Source organism: Nelumbo nucifera, chromosome 3 (genome assembly GCF_055504915.1).
Source record: "Nelumbo nucifera cultivar China Antique chromosome 3, China Antique-T2T, whole genome shotgun sequence".
NCBI lineage: Eukaryota > Viridiplantae > Streptophyta > Magnoliopsida > Proteales > Nelumbonaceae > Nelumbo > Nelumbo nucifera.
In genome coordinates, this window is record NC_142651.1 from 102,992,232 (window position 1) to 103,014,086 (window position 21,855).

Below are 21,855 nucleotides of genomic sequence, written 5' to 3' on the forward strand. Positions count from 1 at the left end.
TTTTTCAGTATGTTTGGATGCCAACCAACTTTTCCACTTAAGAACAATAAATGATATTATAGTGGATTATAACATCCATAATAATGTTTGACTCTATATCTTCTTCCAAAATGTGTAAAGACAATAATATCTCTTTCTTGTTGCTAAGTTGGATTACTTCTCTTAGTCTATATTGCTGCAATTTGATTTGTTATTGGTGCGTTATAAACTCGTTGGCCCAATTTAACATCACTTTTAATGCATATCTCATAGTTTTCCAAATGTTGTAAGTATCTAAGCCTTTGAAAAAACTGAGAATATGGATTATTTGAAATGATTTGAATTAGATTCTCTATAATTCTTGAATTCAACTACTTGTCACCAATTTTGCTCATTCTATTTTAAATTTCATTCATTGTGTCATAGAAATACAATGCAAAAAGCATGGTCCATTTTCACCAAATGAAATTGATGGAAGGTCATAGTATATTTGTCCTTGAGCCTGAAATGTGTAAATATTCTTACTTGAATTGGACAAGCCATTATCGAGTTTATCACCAAATGGTATAAATGAGAATATTGTATTGTAAGTTTTGATATTTGCTCTAAATTCAATTGCGTATTCAGTTTCAGAGGTATACAACCTATATAATTTTTTGAGACTAGAGTTTAAGGTAAAAGAATTTGTCCATTATAACAACAAAAAGTTGGAGGCTTATATTCAAATCTTTTTCTCCACAAAATTTACATGATTGTACCTTCTTTAACCGACTTCCATGCAACCAACTCCAGAAGTCTCTCCAACGACTCCCGGATCCCTCGAAATCATGATAAGTTAACAGACCATGACCTTTCTGGGGATCATGATAAGCACTTATCCTCACTCCGCAAGAATCGAAGGAAGAACGAGATAAGCCTTACCTGTATGTTGTTCATTCGAAAGCGGAGCGAACTCCATCTCCACATCTCGAATATCCCAAAACTATTTCGTGTGCCCCACAAATACTCAACTATATAAAGGCTCCAAACCTGATGGCATGAGGTATGCATGATTTCTTTGCTCTCTAGCTCTCTACATTCAAATACATTCAAAGCTATCTCAGCTCGCTATAGCTTACTAACTTAAGCATCGGAGCGACCTCGCCGGGCTAGCCACCCTGGGTTCTCTGATCTTATTTTGCAGATTTACATAGCTCGCCGTTCGACTGGAAGCTAGATCATCATCCAGCAATGAGCAATCAGATCGCGCAACATCAAAACCCAAAAACAATGGTGCCAAGAATTTATAAAGGAAACATGGAAAAAGAAGTCAGGAGATTTCTAGTCTATAAAGTTGTTACAAAACTTGAGAGATATATAGGTGAAAAGGGATACAAAGAGCACTAAATCAACTATTAGTCTAAACAAATGTTTCATGCGTGAAAAATAACTCTATAAGTTAAAATCAAGATAAAAATAGAAGATACTTACAGTCAAAATAAGCTACCAGTCAATCACTTTAAGGACTGTCCACTTCAACCTCTTTCAATAGCTTATCCAAAGAACTTCAAATAGGTGAATCTTCAACTCAGCCCTCCCAATTGGGCAATTAATTTCTATTTGCATCCCATCGTTACAACCTCCTGTACTCTTGATAATAATCTGACATAACCCACCTTTATACATATAGATTGTATCATATCATTAACTTTGCTTGATGTGAGGCCCCATTCCATATCTTCCAACATTGTACATAGGGGAATGTTTGCAAAATGTCTTAATTTTAGTACCACCAGAAAAATATGACCATAATGAGAATCTCCTAAGGTTGCTAAAGGCTGAATACTCTCTCACCCTAAACATTTTATTAGCAATTGCATGTTCCTTTGTCCTCCATATCCTCAAAGAACAAAATGATATCATCAGAAAATTGTAGGTAAAACCATAGTTTCCTTATTGTCAATCCTCCAATCTTAAGGTCCCCTACACAATTCCTTGTTGTACAAAGGGTTATTTGTATATGTTTTCTTAATCAATACAATACTTGTTCAGAAGAGAAAAAAATATTCCACTATGTCCAGAGCCACTTCTTCTGTTAAATGAAAAAATATGAACTGTAAGGAACTAAAATCTAGATACTTCTACACTGGGTACCATGGTTGTAACATGTAAGGTTTGCTAATTTGGTAAACCAAATATTTGCATATGTAAATAAGTGCAACTAACAATGAAAAAAGTATATGTTTTCAATCCTAAACTAAAATTTTATTCCACTACATTCAGTTACAGAGCATATGTTTCATATTAAATTATTCAAAATAGTTTCAGCTACTGTATTGTTTGGGCAATTCAAAGATAAGGCCTTGAATTTCTATTGTCCTACGAGATGCTTCAAAACAGAAATCGTCTGGGTACATGGTTGTAACATATGAACCTGTATGGGGTCTTACCATTTCAACTTCCCATTCCCATCTTACAAACATGTCTACCTATGCCTTTTTTTAGTGTTGTTGCTTTCATATTTATTTATAGGTAAATTCTTTATATATTTGTTAGGATACCAAAAACACTTATGTTAATAGGATCTCAATAAGGTTTTTTCTTGTAGGAAAAAATATTATTTAGGAAAATAGAGGCTTACAAATTACCTAGTCAATGAGAACATTGCAAATTTCAATTTTCATTAAGACAAATAAAATTAGCACACAAATCACTAAAGCAATTACTTACAAAACAAGATAGGCCACTCTCAGAAACACCACTTCCATTAAAAACAAAGAAAGACACAACTCCTTCGAAGACTGGAACTAAGACCATAAGACACCATGACACAAAGAAAATTACTCGTATCAACACTCCTAAAATTCTAGGTCTAATTGCCACCAACCGAATATTCTTCTTCCTCAATACCGTCTTCCAAATCAATCACTTCCATTTCAAGTTCAGCAAGCCTACTTCTTAGCTTTGAAATATCAGCCCTCAGTCCTTCAACATGATTTTGAAGTTGTATACACTTCGAACAATAGTTTTCTAATTGCTCATAGTTGATATAAAAAAAAATTATGTTAAAGAAATCAATTATTTTCTTCACCGCTTTAAAGCAAACATCTTGTTCTGATTCCTTCTTGCTAGGTGTTAATTTCCATAAAATCTCTAGTCTTCTTCAAGTATAAGAATAACTGTATCTCTAAAGTCTTTACCAACATCCTAGATGATCATTCTTGGAGGTGGATTTGGCAATCGGTTACTCAACTCACTCAACAAGTTCTTGAAGGAAACACTAACTTCGTATGATGCAACCATTATTTCTGCAATCAAATTAAATAAAAAAAAATGTGTATACTAAAATTGACTCATACATATAACTTTTAAGTATTTTTTGATATTTTAGATATAATAAGGAAAAATAGGGAGCACACAAAGTTATATGAAATTGAACAGAAAATTAAGGATGTCAGATTATAAAAAACCGAAACAAAAAACAAACAACATGGACTTAGGGACGAATGCAACAGGGGAAGTGTAAGTAAATTTGGAGCGGAATATCCTTGCTGTCAAAGGCCTTGAGTGGCAGTTGTAGAGGTTAATTTGTTGGTCATCTAAGGTGCGAACTTGGACCCAACATCCCCAATCCATTTCTGGCCATCACTATATGTTGATTCCAAGGTAGGGCCACAATTCAAGAGGATTTTGTCCATTGGAACGCATGGATCAGTCGTAGTTATCAGATGGAATAGGAACAAGAGACGCAAGGAAATGAATATAAGATGAATCCAATTGGTTTTCTTCACTTCCAAACCAATGGGAAGGACGGAAAGATGCACTTACAAGAACTTACCCAAAGAGATTATTTGATCCGCAGGGTGATAGTTCTAGACTGGAGAGTATGATTAAACACCCCTCCCTTAAGGGAAAAAAGTCCAACCTTCAATGGATTAGGCAGATATACCAGGGATTTAACTGATAAATCCATAAACAATTTGACCCAACCAACCAATAAAGTGAGATTTGATAGAAGAAACAATTTCCAAGCTTAAACCTATAATGAATTAACAGAACATTATGCTTTTCAAAGGCCAAAGCAGTGGAAACCTACAATGAAAAAAACTCAGGAACTCCTAATTTCATTACACTATATACATTATATTGAAATCAAAAATTGAAAATTAAAATTGAGAAAGTTCAGAACGAACAAAGAAACTCACCTCTTCTTCCTCCCGTGCTTTCTATGTTCTATGAGAATCACTTTCCAATAAACTATATTTATAGAATCCATCCATGAACCCTTTAATTGCAGGCATTTTATCAATTGCACTACCTTTTGAGAGGTAACTACACATAGAAGACAGAAAAGGTATGCGCACCATCGTGGTTTGGTTACGAACATGAACAGACAAAAGGACCATCATCATTTGATTACGGACACGAATAGACAAAGCACACGAGATCACTAAGAAGCGTGAGAAGCACAGAGGATTCAATTTTCATTTCAATACATATACCTTTCCCTTCCCCTAAGTGGCGGTTCTATTAATTAACCAATCGGCCAATCAATTTCCAAACTTCGGTTACAAAACAATCATCAAATTTTGATGAAAATACGATTTTGCTTGGTTTGATTGAGCTCGCCAGATCGGCCCATAATAAATTTTTGAACTTTAGTTGTAGCTCAATCAATAAGAACTGATCCAAAACCACCATGTTTGCTTTTGATCAAGCTCCAATGCCAGGTTGATCGATAATTAATTTTTTAACTTCAATAATTTTGCTTCGTTTCATTAAGATGGAATGAATGCTGCAAGCCTGCAAATCATTTTTAGTTACAATACGCATTGAAACAATATCAACATAAACTTAAAACTCATCTTTTTTTTTTCAATTTAATTAAAGAAATCATATATTACTTATTTGCCCTCAATTCTATATTAATAAATGTATACATGCAGGGGTAAATTTTGTCCTCAAAAAATTTTAAAAATATTCTATGCCTTTTTTAAGTAGTATAGATTTAAGAGAGATTTTATTTTTTCATCAATTATTTTCTCTCAACATGCCCGTCCATCTAACCCGAATAAGGATATAAGCATCCATTGGAATATCTTCCCATGACGCCGTCGCTCATAACTCATAACTCATAACTCATAACAACCATTCTCCACATTTTGTGTGCATGGTGACTTGGGGCATTATTATTGGTTATACAACTCCTAATTCCTAACACATTTAGCTAATCTAAAACATTTTTTTAAGGGAAAATTCTCCATTAGTACCCTATACTTTGGGCCTAGTGTTACTTTAGTCCCCAAATTTAAAATGCGACAATTTAGTACTTGAACTTTCAAAATGTGTCAATTTAGTACCTATTGTTAACCAGTTGTTAAATGGCATTTGAAAAAGACACAAATGCCCTTCGAGTGTCATCTAATTTTCTTTATCAACCATTCAAACATCGACAAATAATTAACTTTCCTAAATTCTTGCCTCTTTTATTTAAGAAAGTTGGGGTCCAAAATGTCCATTAAGACATGACCCCAACTATTTTGAATAGAAGTAGGGACTTGAGATTATTAATTTTTTTTCAATGTTTGGATGGTTGATAAAAAAAATTAGATGACACTCGAAAGGCATTTGTGTCTTTTTTAAATACCACTTAACAACTGATTAACAATTGATCAATGGTAAGTATTGGATTGACATATTTTGAAAATTTAAATACTGAATTGTTGCATTTTAAAATTCCTGAACCAAAATGACACTAGGCCCAAAATACAGGTACTAACCAGGAATTTCGCCTTTTGTTTTAACGAACCCATGTTCGATAAAAGTGCCAAAAATGTCGAGCCTCGTGGGAAACTGGGTTTGCGTGGGTTTATTTGGCCAACTTCCAGTGGGCCCTTTTGTAGCCCATGAATATTCATTGCATAGCATGGGCCCATCGTGGGTAGGGATATGTCGGTCCAGATTTCAGGTTGTTCTATCCTTCATTCCTTCTTGCCGGAGCAATCCAAAGGCATGTTTTGAACGGTTGATGACATATCATACTGGGCCGTCGAGGCCCAGGCCCACAAGACCATGACACGACCCTGGGCGGCTGGGCCTGGGATGAAGGAACCGAGCTATAGGGTGGGACCCACATTTCTTGCTAGCGGGGGAAAAGAATGTGCGCATGACGCATCGCGCGTACTGCGGACTTCAGTGTAGAGTACAGTGCTCCTTACCTATTGGACCAGAAAAAGAAAAAAGAAAGAAAGGCGGGAGATGTCCCTTGCAGAAGTAAATCTCTGTCTGTCCTTAACTCCTTTATACCATTACTTCCTTTCTCCCCACCCTGTTGTAGCAGAGGAAAGGAGAAGGACATCGGAAGTATTCATCAATGGCGTCTTCTCCAACTTCTTCGTGTTCTTCTTCGTATCATTCTCCGTTGTCTTCCTCTCCTTTCTCATCTCTTCCAGTTATGGCTCTCAAAGATAAGATTGTTGAGAAGGTTATGGATAATCGCGTAACGTTGATCGTTGGAGAGACTGGTTGCGGTACTCCACTCTAATACCTTGTGCATTTTCAGTCTCCATCGACGTTGGTTTTGTGTAGGACTAATAATATCTGACGATCATCTCACAGTGGGGTAGCTTTTGGGGGGCAAGTATAAGCAGGGCAATGTTTTTGAAAATATTGTCTGAGAGGGGTGGTCAATGTGGAATACTGTATAAGTGTATATGCTTTATAGAGTATACAGTGCTTTCATGCATGAAGGGGTTTTATCTTATTCATTGATTGACATTAGTAGTCAGTAGTCACAGAAATAATATAATGTTCTGTCTCGTTGAGTAATTGAAAACTTTCTTAAGTTCTTGTGACCTTTTTATCACAATATGTACTACCTTCTGTTGTTTAATTTATCGATAAAATTCTTATGCTCTAGTTGGTTCCTGCATTCTCTTCTGTGAACTTAGAGGGTTTATTTTCTTAGAAATCTATTATTCAATTGCACTTACTTACCCCTATTAATAAATAGGTTTTCCCTGTATTTTAATCTGTAGAGAACACTAATGTAGACCCCACATAATCTAAACAAGTGTCAAAAGTATTACTTTCTCTAAATGGAAGAGATGATCAAAATGTTTGTTATACCAGCCTTAACCATATAAATTGAAGACAAATTATGTGATAATTAAGGCTTGGGTAGAGCCTGAGTTGGAAGCATAAGCGGTGCTAATTATGTGTGGTTGGATATCTTGTGATTAGTGTTGTGCAAATTTGTTTAATGCGTTGAATTAAACATATTTGATTTTCAATTTCTTGTACCATATGTTTCATTTAAATCTTGAATGATCATTTAAGATTGGGGGCTAGATTAGAATAAATAATATATGAGGTGATGTAACCGTTTCTGGTCATGTACCAATTTTTTGTGATGTATCAATTTTTTTGGCTAAGTGCCTCGTCATTTGACCTGCTCCCAGGAGAGGATGGTGGAGCTCCCTGGTGGTGAACTGCCTGGGGGGAGAGCTATGCCGAGCTCCCGATGGCGAACTGCCTGGGGGGAGAGCTATGCCGAGCTCCTTGATGGTGAACTGCCTGGGGGGAGAGCTATGCCGAGTTGCTTGTGGCGAGCTGTGGCAAGCTCTGCCGAGCTGCCTGTGGTGAGCTATGGCAGGCTCTGCCAAACTGCCTATGGTGAGCTATGCCGAGCTGCCCAGTTGTCAAGAGGCTGCACTTGGCTTGCATGAGGTGCCAGGTGTCACAATTTCACTGGAGGGCCAAATCCGCCCTCATCATTTGCCCCCCACTCCCGAGTTGAGAGTAACTCAGCGAAGGGAGTAGATTTCTTCTTTTGGCCCATAAGTCGACGAGCTAGTAAGTGCTGATCCAATTCCTTAGGCTTTGGGAGCTGCTTGTATGTGGCGAGCTGCCTGCAAGTGGCGAGCTGCCCGTAAGGTGAGGAGGTCTCCGCTAGTTTAGTACTGTAGCCCTTAGGCTCTAGGGGCAACTTATAGTCCACTTTTACTGATTTTGCCAATGCTGAGGAAGCGATTGGGTTTTTAGCAATAATGTGGCCCATAGCGACTCGTAGTCCACTCTTCTTGACTTTGCCCATGCCGAAGAGGCGACTGGGTCTTAAGCAGTAATGTGGCTCGTAGGCTTTGGGAGCGACTCATAATCCACTCCTTTTTGACTTTGCCCGTGCCGAAGAGGCGACTGGGTCTTAAGTAGTAATGTGGCTTGTAGGCTTTGGGAGCGACTCATAGTCCACTTCTTTTTGACTTTGCCCGTGCCGAAGAGGCAACTGGGTCTTAAGTAGTAATGTGGCCCGTAGGCTTTGGGAGCGACTCGTAGTCCGCTCCTTTTTGACTTTGCCCGTGCCGAAGAGGCGACTGGGTCTTAAGTAGTAATGTGGCCCGTAGGCTTTGGGAGCGACTCGTAGTCCACTCCTTTTTGACTTTGCCCGTGCCGAAGAGGCGACTGGGTCTTAAGTAGTAATGTGGCTCGTAGGCTTTGGGAGCGACTCGTAGTCCACTCTTTTTTTACTTTGCCCGTGCTGAAGAGGCGACTGAGTCTTAAGTAGTAATGCGGCTCGTAGGCTTTGGGAGCGACTCATAGTCCACTCTTTTTTTACTTTGCCCATGCCGAAGAGGCGACTGGGTCTTAAGTAGTAATGTGGCCCGTAGGCTTTGGGAGCGACTCATAGTCCACTCTTTTTTTGACTTTGCCCATAGGCTTTGTGAGGTGCCGAGATGACCAGGTGCTGAGCTATCCGTGATTGCACTGCATCAGCCTCGTAATGCCGGTCACCCACTCCTACAAGAAGCTACTAGGAGCTCGACCTTCGGGGGCAACACTACTAACTTTAGGTCATCAGCTCACACGGGAGCCTTGGAAGGCTCGACCAGCAAGGGTGCCTATGTAGTCTGTTGGCCGCCAACTCCCGCGGAAGCCATGAAGAGCTCATCTTTGTAGAGGGGACCTTGCGGAGAGGACTGATGAGGTTTTATCTGAATTGAAAGTTGGTAGAGCTGCTTAGTCTGCTGGCTCCCTGTATAGTCTTTGAGTTCATAAAAGATGTAAACTATAAAGCAAGAGCTTCAATTTCTAAAAAGTGAGGAATTAGCTTTCTAGGAGAAGAGGACTTAGCTTTTGTAGGATGAGAACTTAGCTTTTTGTAGCGTGTTCCCACAGACGACGCCAATTGATGTAACCATTTCTGGTCACATACCAATTTTTTGTGATGTATCAATTTTTTTGGCTAAGTGCCTCGTCATATGACCTGCTCCCAGGAGAGGATGGTGGAGCTCCCTGGTGGTAAACTGCCTGGGGGAGAGCTATGCCGAGCTGCCCGAGTTATGCCGAGCTGGGGAGAGCTATGCCGAGCTCCCTGATGGCGAACTGCCTGGGGGGAGAGCTATGCCGAGCTCCTTGATGGTGAGCTACCTTGGTGGACTTGCCATTTGCCCTGCTCCTAGGCGGCCTGTGACTCAGAGAATGGTGGAGCTTCCTGTTGGTGAGCTACCTTGGTGGACTCGTCATTTGCCTTGCTCCTAGGCGGCTTGTGACTTAGAGAATGGTGGAGCTCCCTGGTGCAGCGCAACCCGACTACCCTCTACATGAGGTGATCTTCTCTCATTTGTAGGCAGTGGGAGTTGAGGGACCTGCAAGAACTCCATCTTTTTCTCCTCTTTGTAGGCGGCGGGAGCTGAGGGACCTGCGAGAATTGAATCAGAGGACCTGGGGGTATTTTCCCGGTGGGGACTCTCCGATGCCTAAGTTAGCATTCTGATTGTAGGGAGCTTGGAGAGAAATGAGAGAGCTAGAGCAGGGATTACCTCCATTTTTCCATTCTCTCCCCCTTGTCTTTGGGAGTCGGAGTCCTTATATAGTGGTGTCTTGTCAAATCAGGCGTAACAGCCTCTGTCAAGTCAGGCATAACCGCCTCTGTCTCTCTGTCGCAGCCGTTACTGCCAGAGCTGAAGTGGTGGGTGCAGGCAGCTGTTGTAGAGTACGGCTCTGCCAGGCAAGGGACAACTCTCAGGGTTGGCAGGCACGGCGCCGCCTGGCGAGAGACATGGGCGCAGGTCTCCGGATCTGTCAGGTATGGTTGTCAGGTAGGAGATCTTCTTGCGATATGCTGAACTGCTCTTCTGTACCGAGCTACCTTGCAAGTGGCGAGCTGCCTGGGGGGGAGCTATGCCGAGCTACTTGTGGCGAGCTGTGGCAAGCTCTGCCGAGCTGCCTGTGGCGAGCTATGGCAGGCTTTGCCGAATTGCCTATGGCGAGCTATGCCGAGTTGCCCAATTGTCAAGAGGCTGCACTTGGCTTGCATGAGGTGCCAGGTGTCACAATTTCACTGGAGGGCCAAATCCGCCCTCATCAGAATCAATTTTTGGGCTAACTACCTCGTCATTTGGTCTGCTTCCAAGTGGCCGATGACTTAGAGGCCGAGGTGGAGAATTTTGCTGGGTGAGGACTTGGATGCCGAGCTGGGAGTGGACTAGGTGCCGAGATGGGGGCAGACTGACTGGGCCGAGCTGACCAGGCCGAGCTAGGGCAGATCAAGTGCCGAGCTGACTAGGGGGCAGATCAGGTGCTGAGCTGACCAAGGGGCAGATCAGGTGCCGAGCTGACCAAGGGGCAGATCAGGTGCTGAGCTGACCAGGGGGCAGATCAGGTGCCGAGCTGACCAGGGGGCAGATAAGGTGCCGAGTTGACTGGGCCAAGCTGGATTGATTGTTGAGCTTCGCAGTTCTTTGGAGACCTGTAAGGAATCAATGTCAGAGGACCCGGGGTGACTAACCCGGCGAGGTCGCTCCGATGATTAAGTTAGTACTCTCATAGTAAATTGCGAGCTAAAAAATCACAAAGTATGAGAGCTAAAATGTGCTTACTTGCCCCCCCCCCCATGTCATTGGGGTTGGTGCCTTTATATAGGCATTGTTTGGCGTGGGCTTCACGCACCATAATCGGGATTTCCGAGAGGTCGCCTAAGTGGTCCGAGATTTCTGGAGGCAACCGCCATGCACGTTGACCATCCTCCGGAACGTTCGATACGTGGGATAACTTCCAAGGATCGTGAGAGTGTTGGAATATGCATGCCGAATTTGTCGGCGAGCACGTCTCGCAGGTTGCCACCTGGACCTCAATCAGGTCGGCACGCCCTCGAGGGAGGTCGCTCCTTGCGTCGAGGTCACTTTGGCTAGTGATGAGGTGCTGCAGGTCGGTCCTGGACGAGGTGCTTCTAGCCGACTTGATTTGTGGTCGAGGTCGCCAGTTCGGCGCCTGTGCCAGGTTGTCAGTTCGGCACCTGTGCCGGGTCGCCAGGTCGCCAGTTCGGCGCCTGTGCCGGGTCGCCAGGTCGGCGCCTGTGCCAGGTCGCCAGGTCGGCGCCTGTGCCGGGTCGCCAGGTCGGGACACCATCATCTTGACTAAGTTGTTGCCTAGGTGTCACAATGTCATTGGAGGGCCAAATCTGCCCTCATCAATTGCCCCCCACTCCCGAGCTGAAAGTAACTCGGCGAAGGGAGTAGATTGCTCCTTTTGGCCTGGAATGACTAATTCGATGAGCTCATAAGCGTCGATCCAATTTGCTTCTCAAGTCGGAAGAGTCCAAGTGTTTGTAGCCTTGGGGTCTGGGAGCGACTCGCAATCCACTCTCCTTATCCTCGATTTTGCCCATGCCGAAGAGGCGACTGGGTCTTATGTGGTGCTGAGGTCTTTTGTCAGCTCAACACTTTAGAGCTACGGCTGTGCTGCATCAGCCTCGTTAGTGACGCTGGTCACCCATTCCTACAAGAAGCTACTGGGAGATCGAGCTGCTGGGGGCAGCACTACTGACTTTAGGTCACCAGCTCGCACGGGAGCCTTGGAAGGCTCGACCGGCATGGGCGTTCGTGCAGTCCATTGGCCGCCAACTCCCGCGGAAGCCATGAAGAGCTCATCTTGTAGAGGGTACCTCGTGAAGAGGACTGATGAGGCTTTATCCGAGTTGAAATAAAGTCGGCAGAGCTGCTTAGTCTGTTGGCCATCAACTTCCTGCTTAGTCTTTGAGTTCATAAGAAATGGAATTTAGAAAGTGAGAGCTTTAGTTTCTAAAAGGTGAGCACTTAGCTTTCTGGAAGAAGAGGACTTAGCCTTTTAGAAGATGATAACTCAGCTTTTTGTAGCGTTTTTCACAGATGGCGCCAATTGATGAATCAATTTTTGGGCTAAGTACCTCGTCATTTGGTTTGCTTCCAAGTGGCCGATGACTCAGAGGCCGAAGTGGAGAATTTTGCTGGGTGAGGACCTGGATGCCGAGTTGGGAGTGGACTAGGTGTAGAGTTGGGGGTTGACTGACTGGGCCGAGCTGACCAGGGGGCAGATCAGGTGCCGAGTTGACTGGGTCAAGCTGGATTGATTGTTGAGCTTCACAGTTCTTTGGAGACCTGCAAGGAATCAATGTCAGAGGACCTTGAGTGACTAACCCGACGAGGTCGCTCCGATGATTAAGTTAGTACTCTTAGTAGATTGCGAGCTAAAAAATCACAAAGTATGAGAGCTAGAATGTGCTTACTTGCCCCCCATGTCATTGGGGTTGGTGCCTTTATATAGGCATTGTTTGGCGTGGGCCTCACGCACCATAACCGGGATTTCCGAGAGGTCGCCTAAGTGGTCCGAGATTCCCGGAGGCAACCTCCATGCACGTTGACCATCCTCTGGAACGTTCGATACGTGGGCTAACTTCCAAGGATCGTGGGAGTGTTGGGATATGCATGCCGAATTTGTCGGCGAGGACGCCTCGCAGGTCGCCACCTAGACCTCAATCAGGCTGGCACGCCCTCGAGGGAGGTCGCTCCTTGCGTCGAGGTCACTTCGGCTAGTGATGAGGTGTTGCAGGTTGGTCCTGGACGAGGTGCTTCTAGCCGACCTGAATTGTGGTCGAGGTCGCCAGTTCGACGCCTGTGCCAGGTCGTCAGTTCGGCGCCTGTGCCGGGTCGCCAGGTCTATGCCTGTTTCAGGTCGCCAGGTCAGCACCTGTGCCGGGTCGCCAGGTCGGGATGTCATCATCTTGACTAAGTTGTTGCCTAGGTGTCAAAATGTCATTGGAGGGCCAAATCCGCCCTCATCACTAGCAAACAGCTCAATGATGCAATGATACCTTTTTAACCAAACTAAACGATAAACAAGTATATTGAATTATCCCATTCTTTGGGTTACCAATTTTCTTTCTTCAAAAGGAAGTTAAAAATGAAAAAAAGTGAAAAAGAATTAGAAAGGGGACAGACCCCATGCCATCATATTGTTCTCTAGGAAGAAGAGAGCATTATCTCCTCTCAAACCCCTTTCATACTAGATTCTCAGACCATGAAAAACATAAATTTTCATTTACTTTTTATCAGCAACTTAGAAAATGAATTAGTTAAGCAAATAACGAAGCACAACAAGAAGGAATGGAATTGGATTATTTCTTTGTTTGGGTGCAGGTGGTCCTTACCAGAGGAGGTTAACATGCTGTTTCATCCTTCTACGTTTACATGGCCAAAAAAGAGGGGAAGAATAGTGTGTAGTTGTGTTAGAGCAGCCTTGGTTTGGACTGTTTGGGAAGAGATGAATGCAAGAGTCTTCTCTAATAAGGAAAGAAGCAAGGAAAAAATAAGGGATTGTGTGATGGTTAGAGTGATTCGTTGGATCAAATCTTTGGACCTGTTTTCTCAAATTTCTCCTGACGACTTATGGAGGAATTGAGAAGGTGTTGCAAGAAGCTCTTCTAGAATGCAAATTAATAGCCTTGTTTTCTGGTCCGCTAGGGTATGGGGATTCTCTCAAGGCAGAATTGCTTGCAGCCTTACAAGGAGCACAGATTGCAAATGAGCTGAACATTACCAATTTTGGTGATTGAAGGGGATTCAAAATTGGTGGTGGGTTGGTTAAAGGATCCAGAATTTGTGATATGGTGCTACAGGGATGAATTAAAAAAGTTTTTATGGATCACCAAGAATATGAATTTGAGGATACAATGGGTGGGGAGATCAGCAAACAGATTAGCTGATACTCTAGCCAAGCAAGGGGTGAATAGACAATCTTTGTTTTGGGTTCACTTATAATTTCTCTGTTTTGTTTATAAAGAGGTAGCATCTCGTGCCTCTCTAAGGGATGCTTGTAATGATTATATATTTTCAGAATGAATGAAATCTAATTTCACTTATCAAAAAAAAAAAAAAAAGCACAACAAGAAGTTGTGAAGGATACAAATAGACACCCTGTGTCTAAACCCCAAGAATTACAACTGAGCCCAAAACATAGATTGTCTTTGTACTCCTTGCGTAGCTAGACGCCCTAGCCTAGACCATTTGCCAAACAGTTGTTAGATCTTCTAACCCATTGGACTTGAATAAACATGTCCTTAGAAAGCCATTTGAACCTCCTAAGGTCATTCCTTAGATGCTAAGAGACTCCTTCCCCTTAATTTGGAATCTCCTTCAATGATTATCCTTTCAAAATCCAACTCCTTGGCTTTCTCAAGACCAAAAACAGATGCCAAAAATTCTGCTGTAGCCACATCATTTTGCTTAACTGGACCTAAGAAGAAGGCGCAAATGTTGCCTTCCTCATCCCTAACCACCCCACCAATTCTAGAGGGGCCTGGATTGCCCACACAACTCCCATCAAAATTTAGTTTCAACCAGCTACAAGGCAGGGGTGACCAGTCCACTACTGCAACCTGTCTTCTAGAAGATGAGGCAGCTATAGCGGTATAGCCCCCCAAGTTCTGAAAAAATCATCTACTTTAAAGTCTGAGAAGAGAACCAAGGTCTTGGTCCACTGTGCTACTCTTAGGATTATGACCTCAATCAATGCCTCCTTATTTCTTTCCTTTTCCCCAAATATTCTAGAGTTTTCCTTCCAAACTGTCTAAACCATTGCTGCCCTTGTACATTTCCACATCAATCTGCCCCTCCTAGTAGAGCAACTACAAATAGAAGGGCTAAACAACTCTCCCAAATTAATAGGAGGAAGCCAACTGCAACCAAAAAGCAAAGTGAATCAGTCCCAGATAAAACCAACAAAAGGGCAAGAAAGTTGGAGGTGAACTGCAGTCTCACCGTTGAGCTTGCATAAGCAGCACCAATTGGGGGCAGGCACCAATTTGGCCTCTTCCTTTTTAAGTTTATTACAGGTATTAATGCATCCATGATACACTTCCTAGCAAAAAGCACCAACTTTAAAATGGATGGGAGAGCACCAAATTTCCTTAATAGGGAAAGTATGAGAAGGGGAGGGTAAGGAAGATATAAGGGAGTTAAACAAGGACTTAAGTGAAGGTCCCAACCGAATTGAGGGTCCAACCATAGGATTTGGCGAAGTAAGCAAAGCAAACACAAAATGGATTTCAGACTCTCTAAGATTCCTAGGAGAAGGGGGGGGGATTGAACTCAGACATAGATCTACCCTTGAGATTGGAAAGAGCATAAAGAGAGGGAAAGATCTCAATGGAAGGGGACTCCCCAATCCAAATATCTTCCCATAACCTAATATTTTGACTCGAAACCCAGTGTTTTAAAAGCGCAAGGGCCAATTTGTGCCTGAGGCGCAAGGCGAGGCGCACATCTTTTTAAGCAAGGCGCAAGATTACAAAAATAAAAAAAAAGTCATAAAATTCAATACAATGCCAAAAAATTAAAAAATGCAAAAATTATAAAATATTAAACATAATGTTAATAAATAATATAAACTTAAATTTATAAATTAATGTTTTAAAAAACCTATTATCTGAAATTAAAAAACATAAACATAACATGTGAAGCGTATTCAAATGGATTTTAAAAATAAAAGCAAACATATAAAGCATTTTCAATCATGTAAAACCCACAATCTTTTTTTTCCTTAATTGCATTGCTTCAAGTAGTTAATGTGATGTAAAACATATTGCATTCTTGATTCTATGAGTCGCCTTTGTACCACGCTCCTCGAGGCAAGCCCGAACAAGTCTATGTTAGGTTTGAAATTCTTAGTTTTCACATAAAAAATAATGATTTTATAACTTTCATTGCCTTTTAAGAAGATATTTTATTCAAATGAATGAATGAACAACATTAGCAAAAAAAAGCAAAAAGCGCAAAATTTTAAAAAGGCGCACACCTAGGCGCACCAGGCGTGCACCTTTTGAAAGGGGTGTGCCTAGGACCTGGACGAGGCGCATACCCCAAAATGCGTGCGCCTAGGCACGCCTCAAGAAGGTCTGTTCATGGGCCGGGCTCGGGCTTGGCTTTTGTTAAAATTCTAATGGGCCTGACTCGAAGCTCGAGCCCGAGACAATGTAATGTTGGGCCCAAAGCCCGGCCCGTGAACAAGTCTAGCCTCAAGTGCGCCTTTTAAATCACTGAAGTCATACTTGATGCAATTAAGGAAGATAGGAAGACAATCGTGGATGCTTTCTAGGGGGTAGCCAAATTGGCTTTGTGAAGACAACCAACATCCCATCCATTACTTGACAGCCCATGAATACTTGCTACCACTTTGTGCCAAAGCCTTTCACTTTCCAATGGTAATCAACATAGCCATTTGCTCAAAAAAGCCAAAGTTTTCATTCTAATATTCCCAATTCCCAACCCCTCTTTTGTCTTTAGCTTTGTCAACTTCTCCCAACTCATCAAATGATCTTTCTTCCCTTGCTCAGGTTCCCACAAAAAATCTCTCGTAATCTTTTCCAATTTTCTCACAACAACTTGGGGCATTCTTGGCAGTCTTTCAGATTTGTTGTCTCTTCTTGGTAGTGTCTTTCTGGACCCTCTTAGTTTGGATGTGAGATTATGGTCCCCTCATCCAAAATGTTACTTCACTTGTGCTTCTTTTTTTAAGGTTCTTTGTTCTTCCTCGGGACAGTTGGGTTTTGTGACCAAGGAGATATGGTTTAGACCTGTTCAACCTAAAATTATTATTTTCTGCTGGGAGGTGTTTTATAGAAAGATTAATACCTTGGACTGCTTGCAGAAGAAAAGGCCTTTCATGTGTTTGTCCCCTAACTGGTGTGTACTTTGCAGGGTTAGTGGTGAGGATTGGTTCCGCTTGTATCTTGTTCCTTTTCTAATGCTATTTGGAGTTGGATTTTTGCTTTGTTTGGGTGCAGGTGGAATCTGACCACAGATTTAAGTTAGTTGTTCGGTCCTTTTTTGTGTGGCCTACAAAAAAAGGAAAAATGATGTGGAGATGTATTAGAGTAGCTGCCTTGTGGACAATTTGGGAAGAAAGGAATGCAAAGGTATTCAAGGAAAAGGAAAGAAGCATTTAGGCTGTTGAGGATTGTATCTTGACTAGGGCCATTCATTGGTTAAGAACTATGGACTTCTTTCATACATTTTCTTTTGATGATATTTGGAGAAACTAGATAGTGGTGGCTAATAGCCATACGAGGAAGGACAGGGAATCTGCAGTGTGGGTGCCTCCGCTTGAAGGTTGGGCAAAGCTGAATTTTGATGGTAGCATCCAAGGGAACCCAGGCCCATTGGGGATAGGAGGGGTGCTGAGAGATGAGGAAAGCAACATCTTAGCCTTGTTTTCAGGCCCCGTGGGAATAGGAGACTCCAATAGAGCTGAGATTTTAGCGGCTGTACAAGGTATTCAGATTGCAGAACAATTAGGAGTTCAGCATTTGGTAGTTGAAGGAGACTCCAAAATTGTTGTGGGATGGCTGACAGATCCAGGTTCAGCTATGTGGCGACACAGAGACTTGTTGAGGAAAGTCAATTGGCTCACAAGAAGCATGACTGTTACCTCTCTTTGGGTGGGAAGATTAGCAAATACCTTAGCGGATGGGTTAGCTAAGCAAGGGGCTTCAAGGGAACATTTGTTTTGGGCTGCTCTGTAATTTTATTTCTGTTTATTCCTGTTTTTAACTTGATGTAATACTCTGTTAGAAGAGGTAACAGCTCGTGCCTCTTCATGGGTTTCCTGTATTGCCTTAATTTTCTGGATTAATAAAATTATCTTCATTCATAAAAAAAACAACTTGGGGCATTCTAAAAATTGACATATAGTAGACAGGAAGATTAGATAAGGTAGATTTGATCAAAGTTATTCTCTCACCTAGAGAAATGTAATTTCTCTTCCACCTAGCTAATCTCTTCTCAAACCTTTCCACCATTGTAATTTTCTTTTATTTTGAGAAGAAATTTTTTTTTGATAGATAGAAGGAATAAATAAAATGGAAATAGAATGATACCCTGCATGAGTTGAGTTTTTGATTCCAAGATTAATGATTACAGTCTTCTATGTTCTGTTAAATTTCCTCCATGAGTTAAGTTTCTTACAATTCATTAGAAAAACCATTTAGAGTTAGTGATGCTAAGGAAATCATAGTAGAAAGGTTGGAGGAAATGAGGATCTGAAAAAAAGGTAGAACTAAACTGAATTTTTAACACTTGATGCATGATGATGGCAACTGATAAGATAACAATCTGAATACAACTGAAAATCACCATAGTTGTGAAACACCTCTATGACAAAGATGCAGAAGATAGGGTTACTTACAAAGATCCTAAATGGCTAAGCCTAGGAAGCATGGAGGTAAGAAAGTGTAGTTCTTACAAATCTTGGTAATACCGTAATACAATGGTAAAGGAGTAGAGTTCTTATGCTCTATTCCATTTCCCTTCACAAACATGAGCCAATTGCAACTTTTCTCTCAAGCCCGTTAAACCCCTTATCTTTAAATTGAGACTTTGGGTTTCGTAGAGGGTTAAGGGATGGTGAGTCGAGTTGTGTTATTGAGCTAATTCATTTACTAGAATCCGTTTGCTTGGACCCCACTTCTTCTGATCAAAGGGTTTGGACTCCTCTTCCAAAAGGTACTTTTACTTGCTCTTCTTTTCTAAAATCCCTCAGTTCTAACCCCATTTCCCAAGGATTCCTTGTCAAAGAAGTCTGGCCGCGACCTATTCCCCCAAAAATTGCTGTATTCTGCTGGGAAGTCTTCTATGGGAAAATCAATACTTTGGAAAACTTACAGAAAAAGAGACCTTTGCTTTGTCTTTCCCCAAATTGGTGTTCCTTGTGTAAGGCCGAGAATGAGGACTGTTTCCATTTGCTGATCTCCTGTTCCTTTGCTATAGATATATGGAGGTGGAGCCTTTGTTTATTTGGAGGTAGGTGATCTATGCCTTCTGATTTAAGCTTGTTATTCAACCCATCTGTCTTTGTTTGGCACACTAGAAGAGGTAAGGTCATGTGGAAATGTGTCAGGGCAGCCACCCTGTGGACTCTTTGGGAGGAAAGGAATGCAAGAATTTTCTTAGAGAAGGAAAGAGGGTTAGATGAAATGAATGATTGTATCCTAACAAGAGCAATCCATTGGCTGAAAACTGTGGATATCTTTGATGACTTGTGTGGAGGAATTGGCTAGTAATAGCTAACACTTCAACAAAGAAGGATAGAATTCTGTCAGAATGGATTCTGCCTTTGGAAGGTGTCATCAAGTTGAACTTTGATGGAAGCAGCCAAGGCAACCCTGGGCCTTCAGGTATAGGGGGTATTCTGAGAAATAAGGACAGCAACATAATTTCCCTATTCTCAGGACCGGTGGGAGTGGGGGATTCCACAAGGGCAGAAATCCTTGCTGCAGTACAAGGAATTCAGATCGCCAACGAGCTTGGGGTGGAGCATCTCCTAGTTGAAGGGGACTCTTAGGTGGTAACAAGGTGGCTCCTAAACTTGGATACCACCATTTGGGGCTACAAAGATCTCATCAAAAAAGTAAAGTGGTTAACCAGCAATATGAGAGTTGAGGTAAAATGGGTTAGTAGGTCTGCTAATTCTTTGGCTGATGCTTTAGTCAAACAGGGGGTTTCTAGGGAAGATCTTTTTTGTGCTTCTATGTAAGTTGTTATTAATTTGGAAATCTGTACTTAACTAGCCTGGAGAGGTTGCAACTCGTGCCTTTCCTTGGGGACTTTGTACTATTGTCTATTGCTGATTAATAAAATTATTTCAATTATAAAAAAAAAGGAGTAGAGTTCTTACAAATCTTGGTAAAAGTGACAGAGGACCCTTTGTTCCCATCTATCTTAGCTTGTATTTGGTTATTATTTGCATTATTAGATATAATTTGCTTGGTCCTCTATGATCTCTTCATTAGGTCTTTATGCATTCAAATGTTTATTTATTTTTCTCCTTTTTCCTTTAATTGTCTAAACTTCAAACCTTCTCATTTGTGTTCTGTTTCTATATTTTCTTTTATTAATTTCCAAAGGGAAGAGCTCACAAGTCCCACAGTTTCTTCTAGAAAAAGGTGTGGAGCCCATATTATGTACACAACCTAGAAGATTTGCTGTTGTTGCTGTTGCAAGAATGGTAGCAAAAATTCGTAATTGTGAGGTGGGAGGTGAGGTTGGATATCACATTGGTCACTCCAAGGTTATGTCAGAGAGGTAATTTTTTAGTCTTTTCCCTGATTGAATTTACCCTTCCTGCTGAATATTCTTTATTGGTTATGTAGTTCTTACCCTGAAAATTATTTATCTCTACTGCAGATTATTATTAGAGAAATGCTAATAAACATTTTATGTGATGTAACTGTACAAATATGATTGGATTTTCATCTAAAAAGTTTCAATCTCTAACTGCAATATACTAATTGAAGGAAACCTGGTGGCTCAGAGTTAGCAGCAGGGTACTTGTTGGTAGGGTCCAGGGCTAGGGCTGACATCAGGTTGCTAGAACATTTAAGTATGAACTGGCTTTTTAGTTACCCGTACTGGAGTATTGCAGCTCTTCTATTACATGGAGATGGGCTTTTGACAATTATGTATATGCTGTTTTCATGAATGAAATGGTGGTCCATTTTTCCACTTTGAGAGAGTCATAACTTTTTATATAGAATGCATAATCTATTTGCAAAGCAATAAGATCAGCAAATTGGTGTAGCATTTCTTTTGGTTGACCTTTTGGATGGTTGATCTGCATGGCTTTAAGAAGGTAGGTAATAACTAAAGAAAGGCTTGGAACCTTGGTCCTCTTTCGTCTTTTCACTCTTTTGTTCATGTGTGAAGATTGTATAAAACATGCTAGAAACCAAGAAGAAGTTTTATTGATTCAAAAAAAGGAAGAAAAAGTTTTATGCAACCTAAGCACAGGGTGAAGCTAACGGAGTTAGGGCCACTGTAGAAGATTATTTAGATTCATCAACTGTGATTTCACATTCTGCAGTAAACCAAGTAAAATAGATGTCTCCAAACTCTTGAAGGATTAACCACAAAAAAATTTTAATTGTACACCACCATTGATAATGTCATGAACCATAGGCTTTCCATCAAGGGTTTTCAAGGCTTATTTTCTTTGGGATGTTCTGGGCTATGGTAGAAGAATCCATCCCCTGCTGATACAAATTCTGTTGCTCATGTCATGTCCGTGCCTCAACCTGGTAACAAGATTGAGGAGCCGTTTGATAATGGCTGAATTTAATAACTGCCTTTTATGGCATTATAAAAAAAGCTGCCTTTTATGGTTAAAGTAATTAAGTAATAAAACATTCCAAGGTAAAGTAATCAACCTAACCTTACCTTCAGCTCTTAAGGTGCTTATAACCTCTTGAATAATTTATCCACTAAAAGACAAAACAATAATTTATCAAATGGCCTCTTAGCTGGCTATGCATCATCTACATAACTCCTAATAAGGACAACTGCTTTTTTGAGCAAATTTGCAGTCTAATAAATGCAGCACATTTAATTCTATATCCTCTGGACAACTGATGCACATCTTAGGAAAGACATTTGAAATACATAACCATTTCAGTAAACTCTTTCTCTCTTAAATTGGGTGCATTACAGGAAAACTTGAAAGTTTAGGTTCCTCAAATTAAAGCATTCAAAGAATTACTGATTTATGAATGAAGTAATAAAAAAAGATATCAAGGAGACATAAATAAATATTACA

The 21,855-nt window shown here is 41.3% G+C and overlaps 1 protein-coding gene across 3 annotated transcripts in view; it reads left to right on the plus strand.

The window, feature by feature from the left end:
* The first annotated feature begins 6,189 nt into the window (after window positions 1-6,189).
* The window catches only part of LOC104598950 (zinc finger (CCCH type) helicase family protein), a 47,764-nt gene continuing 32,098 nt past the window's right edge, over window positions 6,190-21,855 (plus strand). For all 3 annotated transcript variants that reach the window (XM_010261258.3, XM_010261259.3, XM_088902238.1), the window contains exons 1-2: window positions 6,190-6,488; window positions 20,171-20,348. In XM_010261258.3, coding sequence (XP_010259560.1) covers window positions 6,332-6,488; window positions 20,171-20,348 — 335 coding nt within the window. In that variant the 5' untranslated portion in view covers window positions 6,190-6,331. The remainder of the gene's footprint in view (window positions 6,489-20,170; window positions 20,349-21,855) is intronic.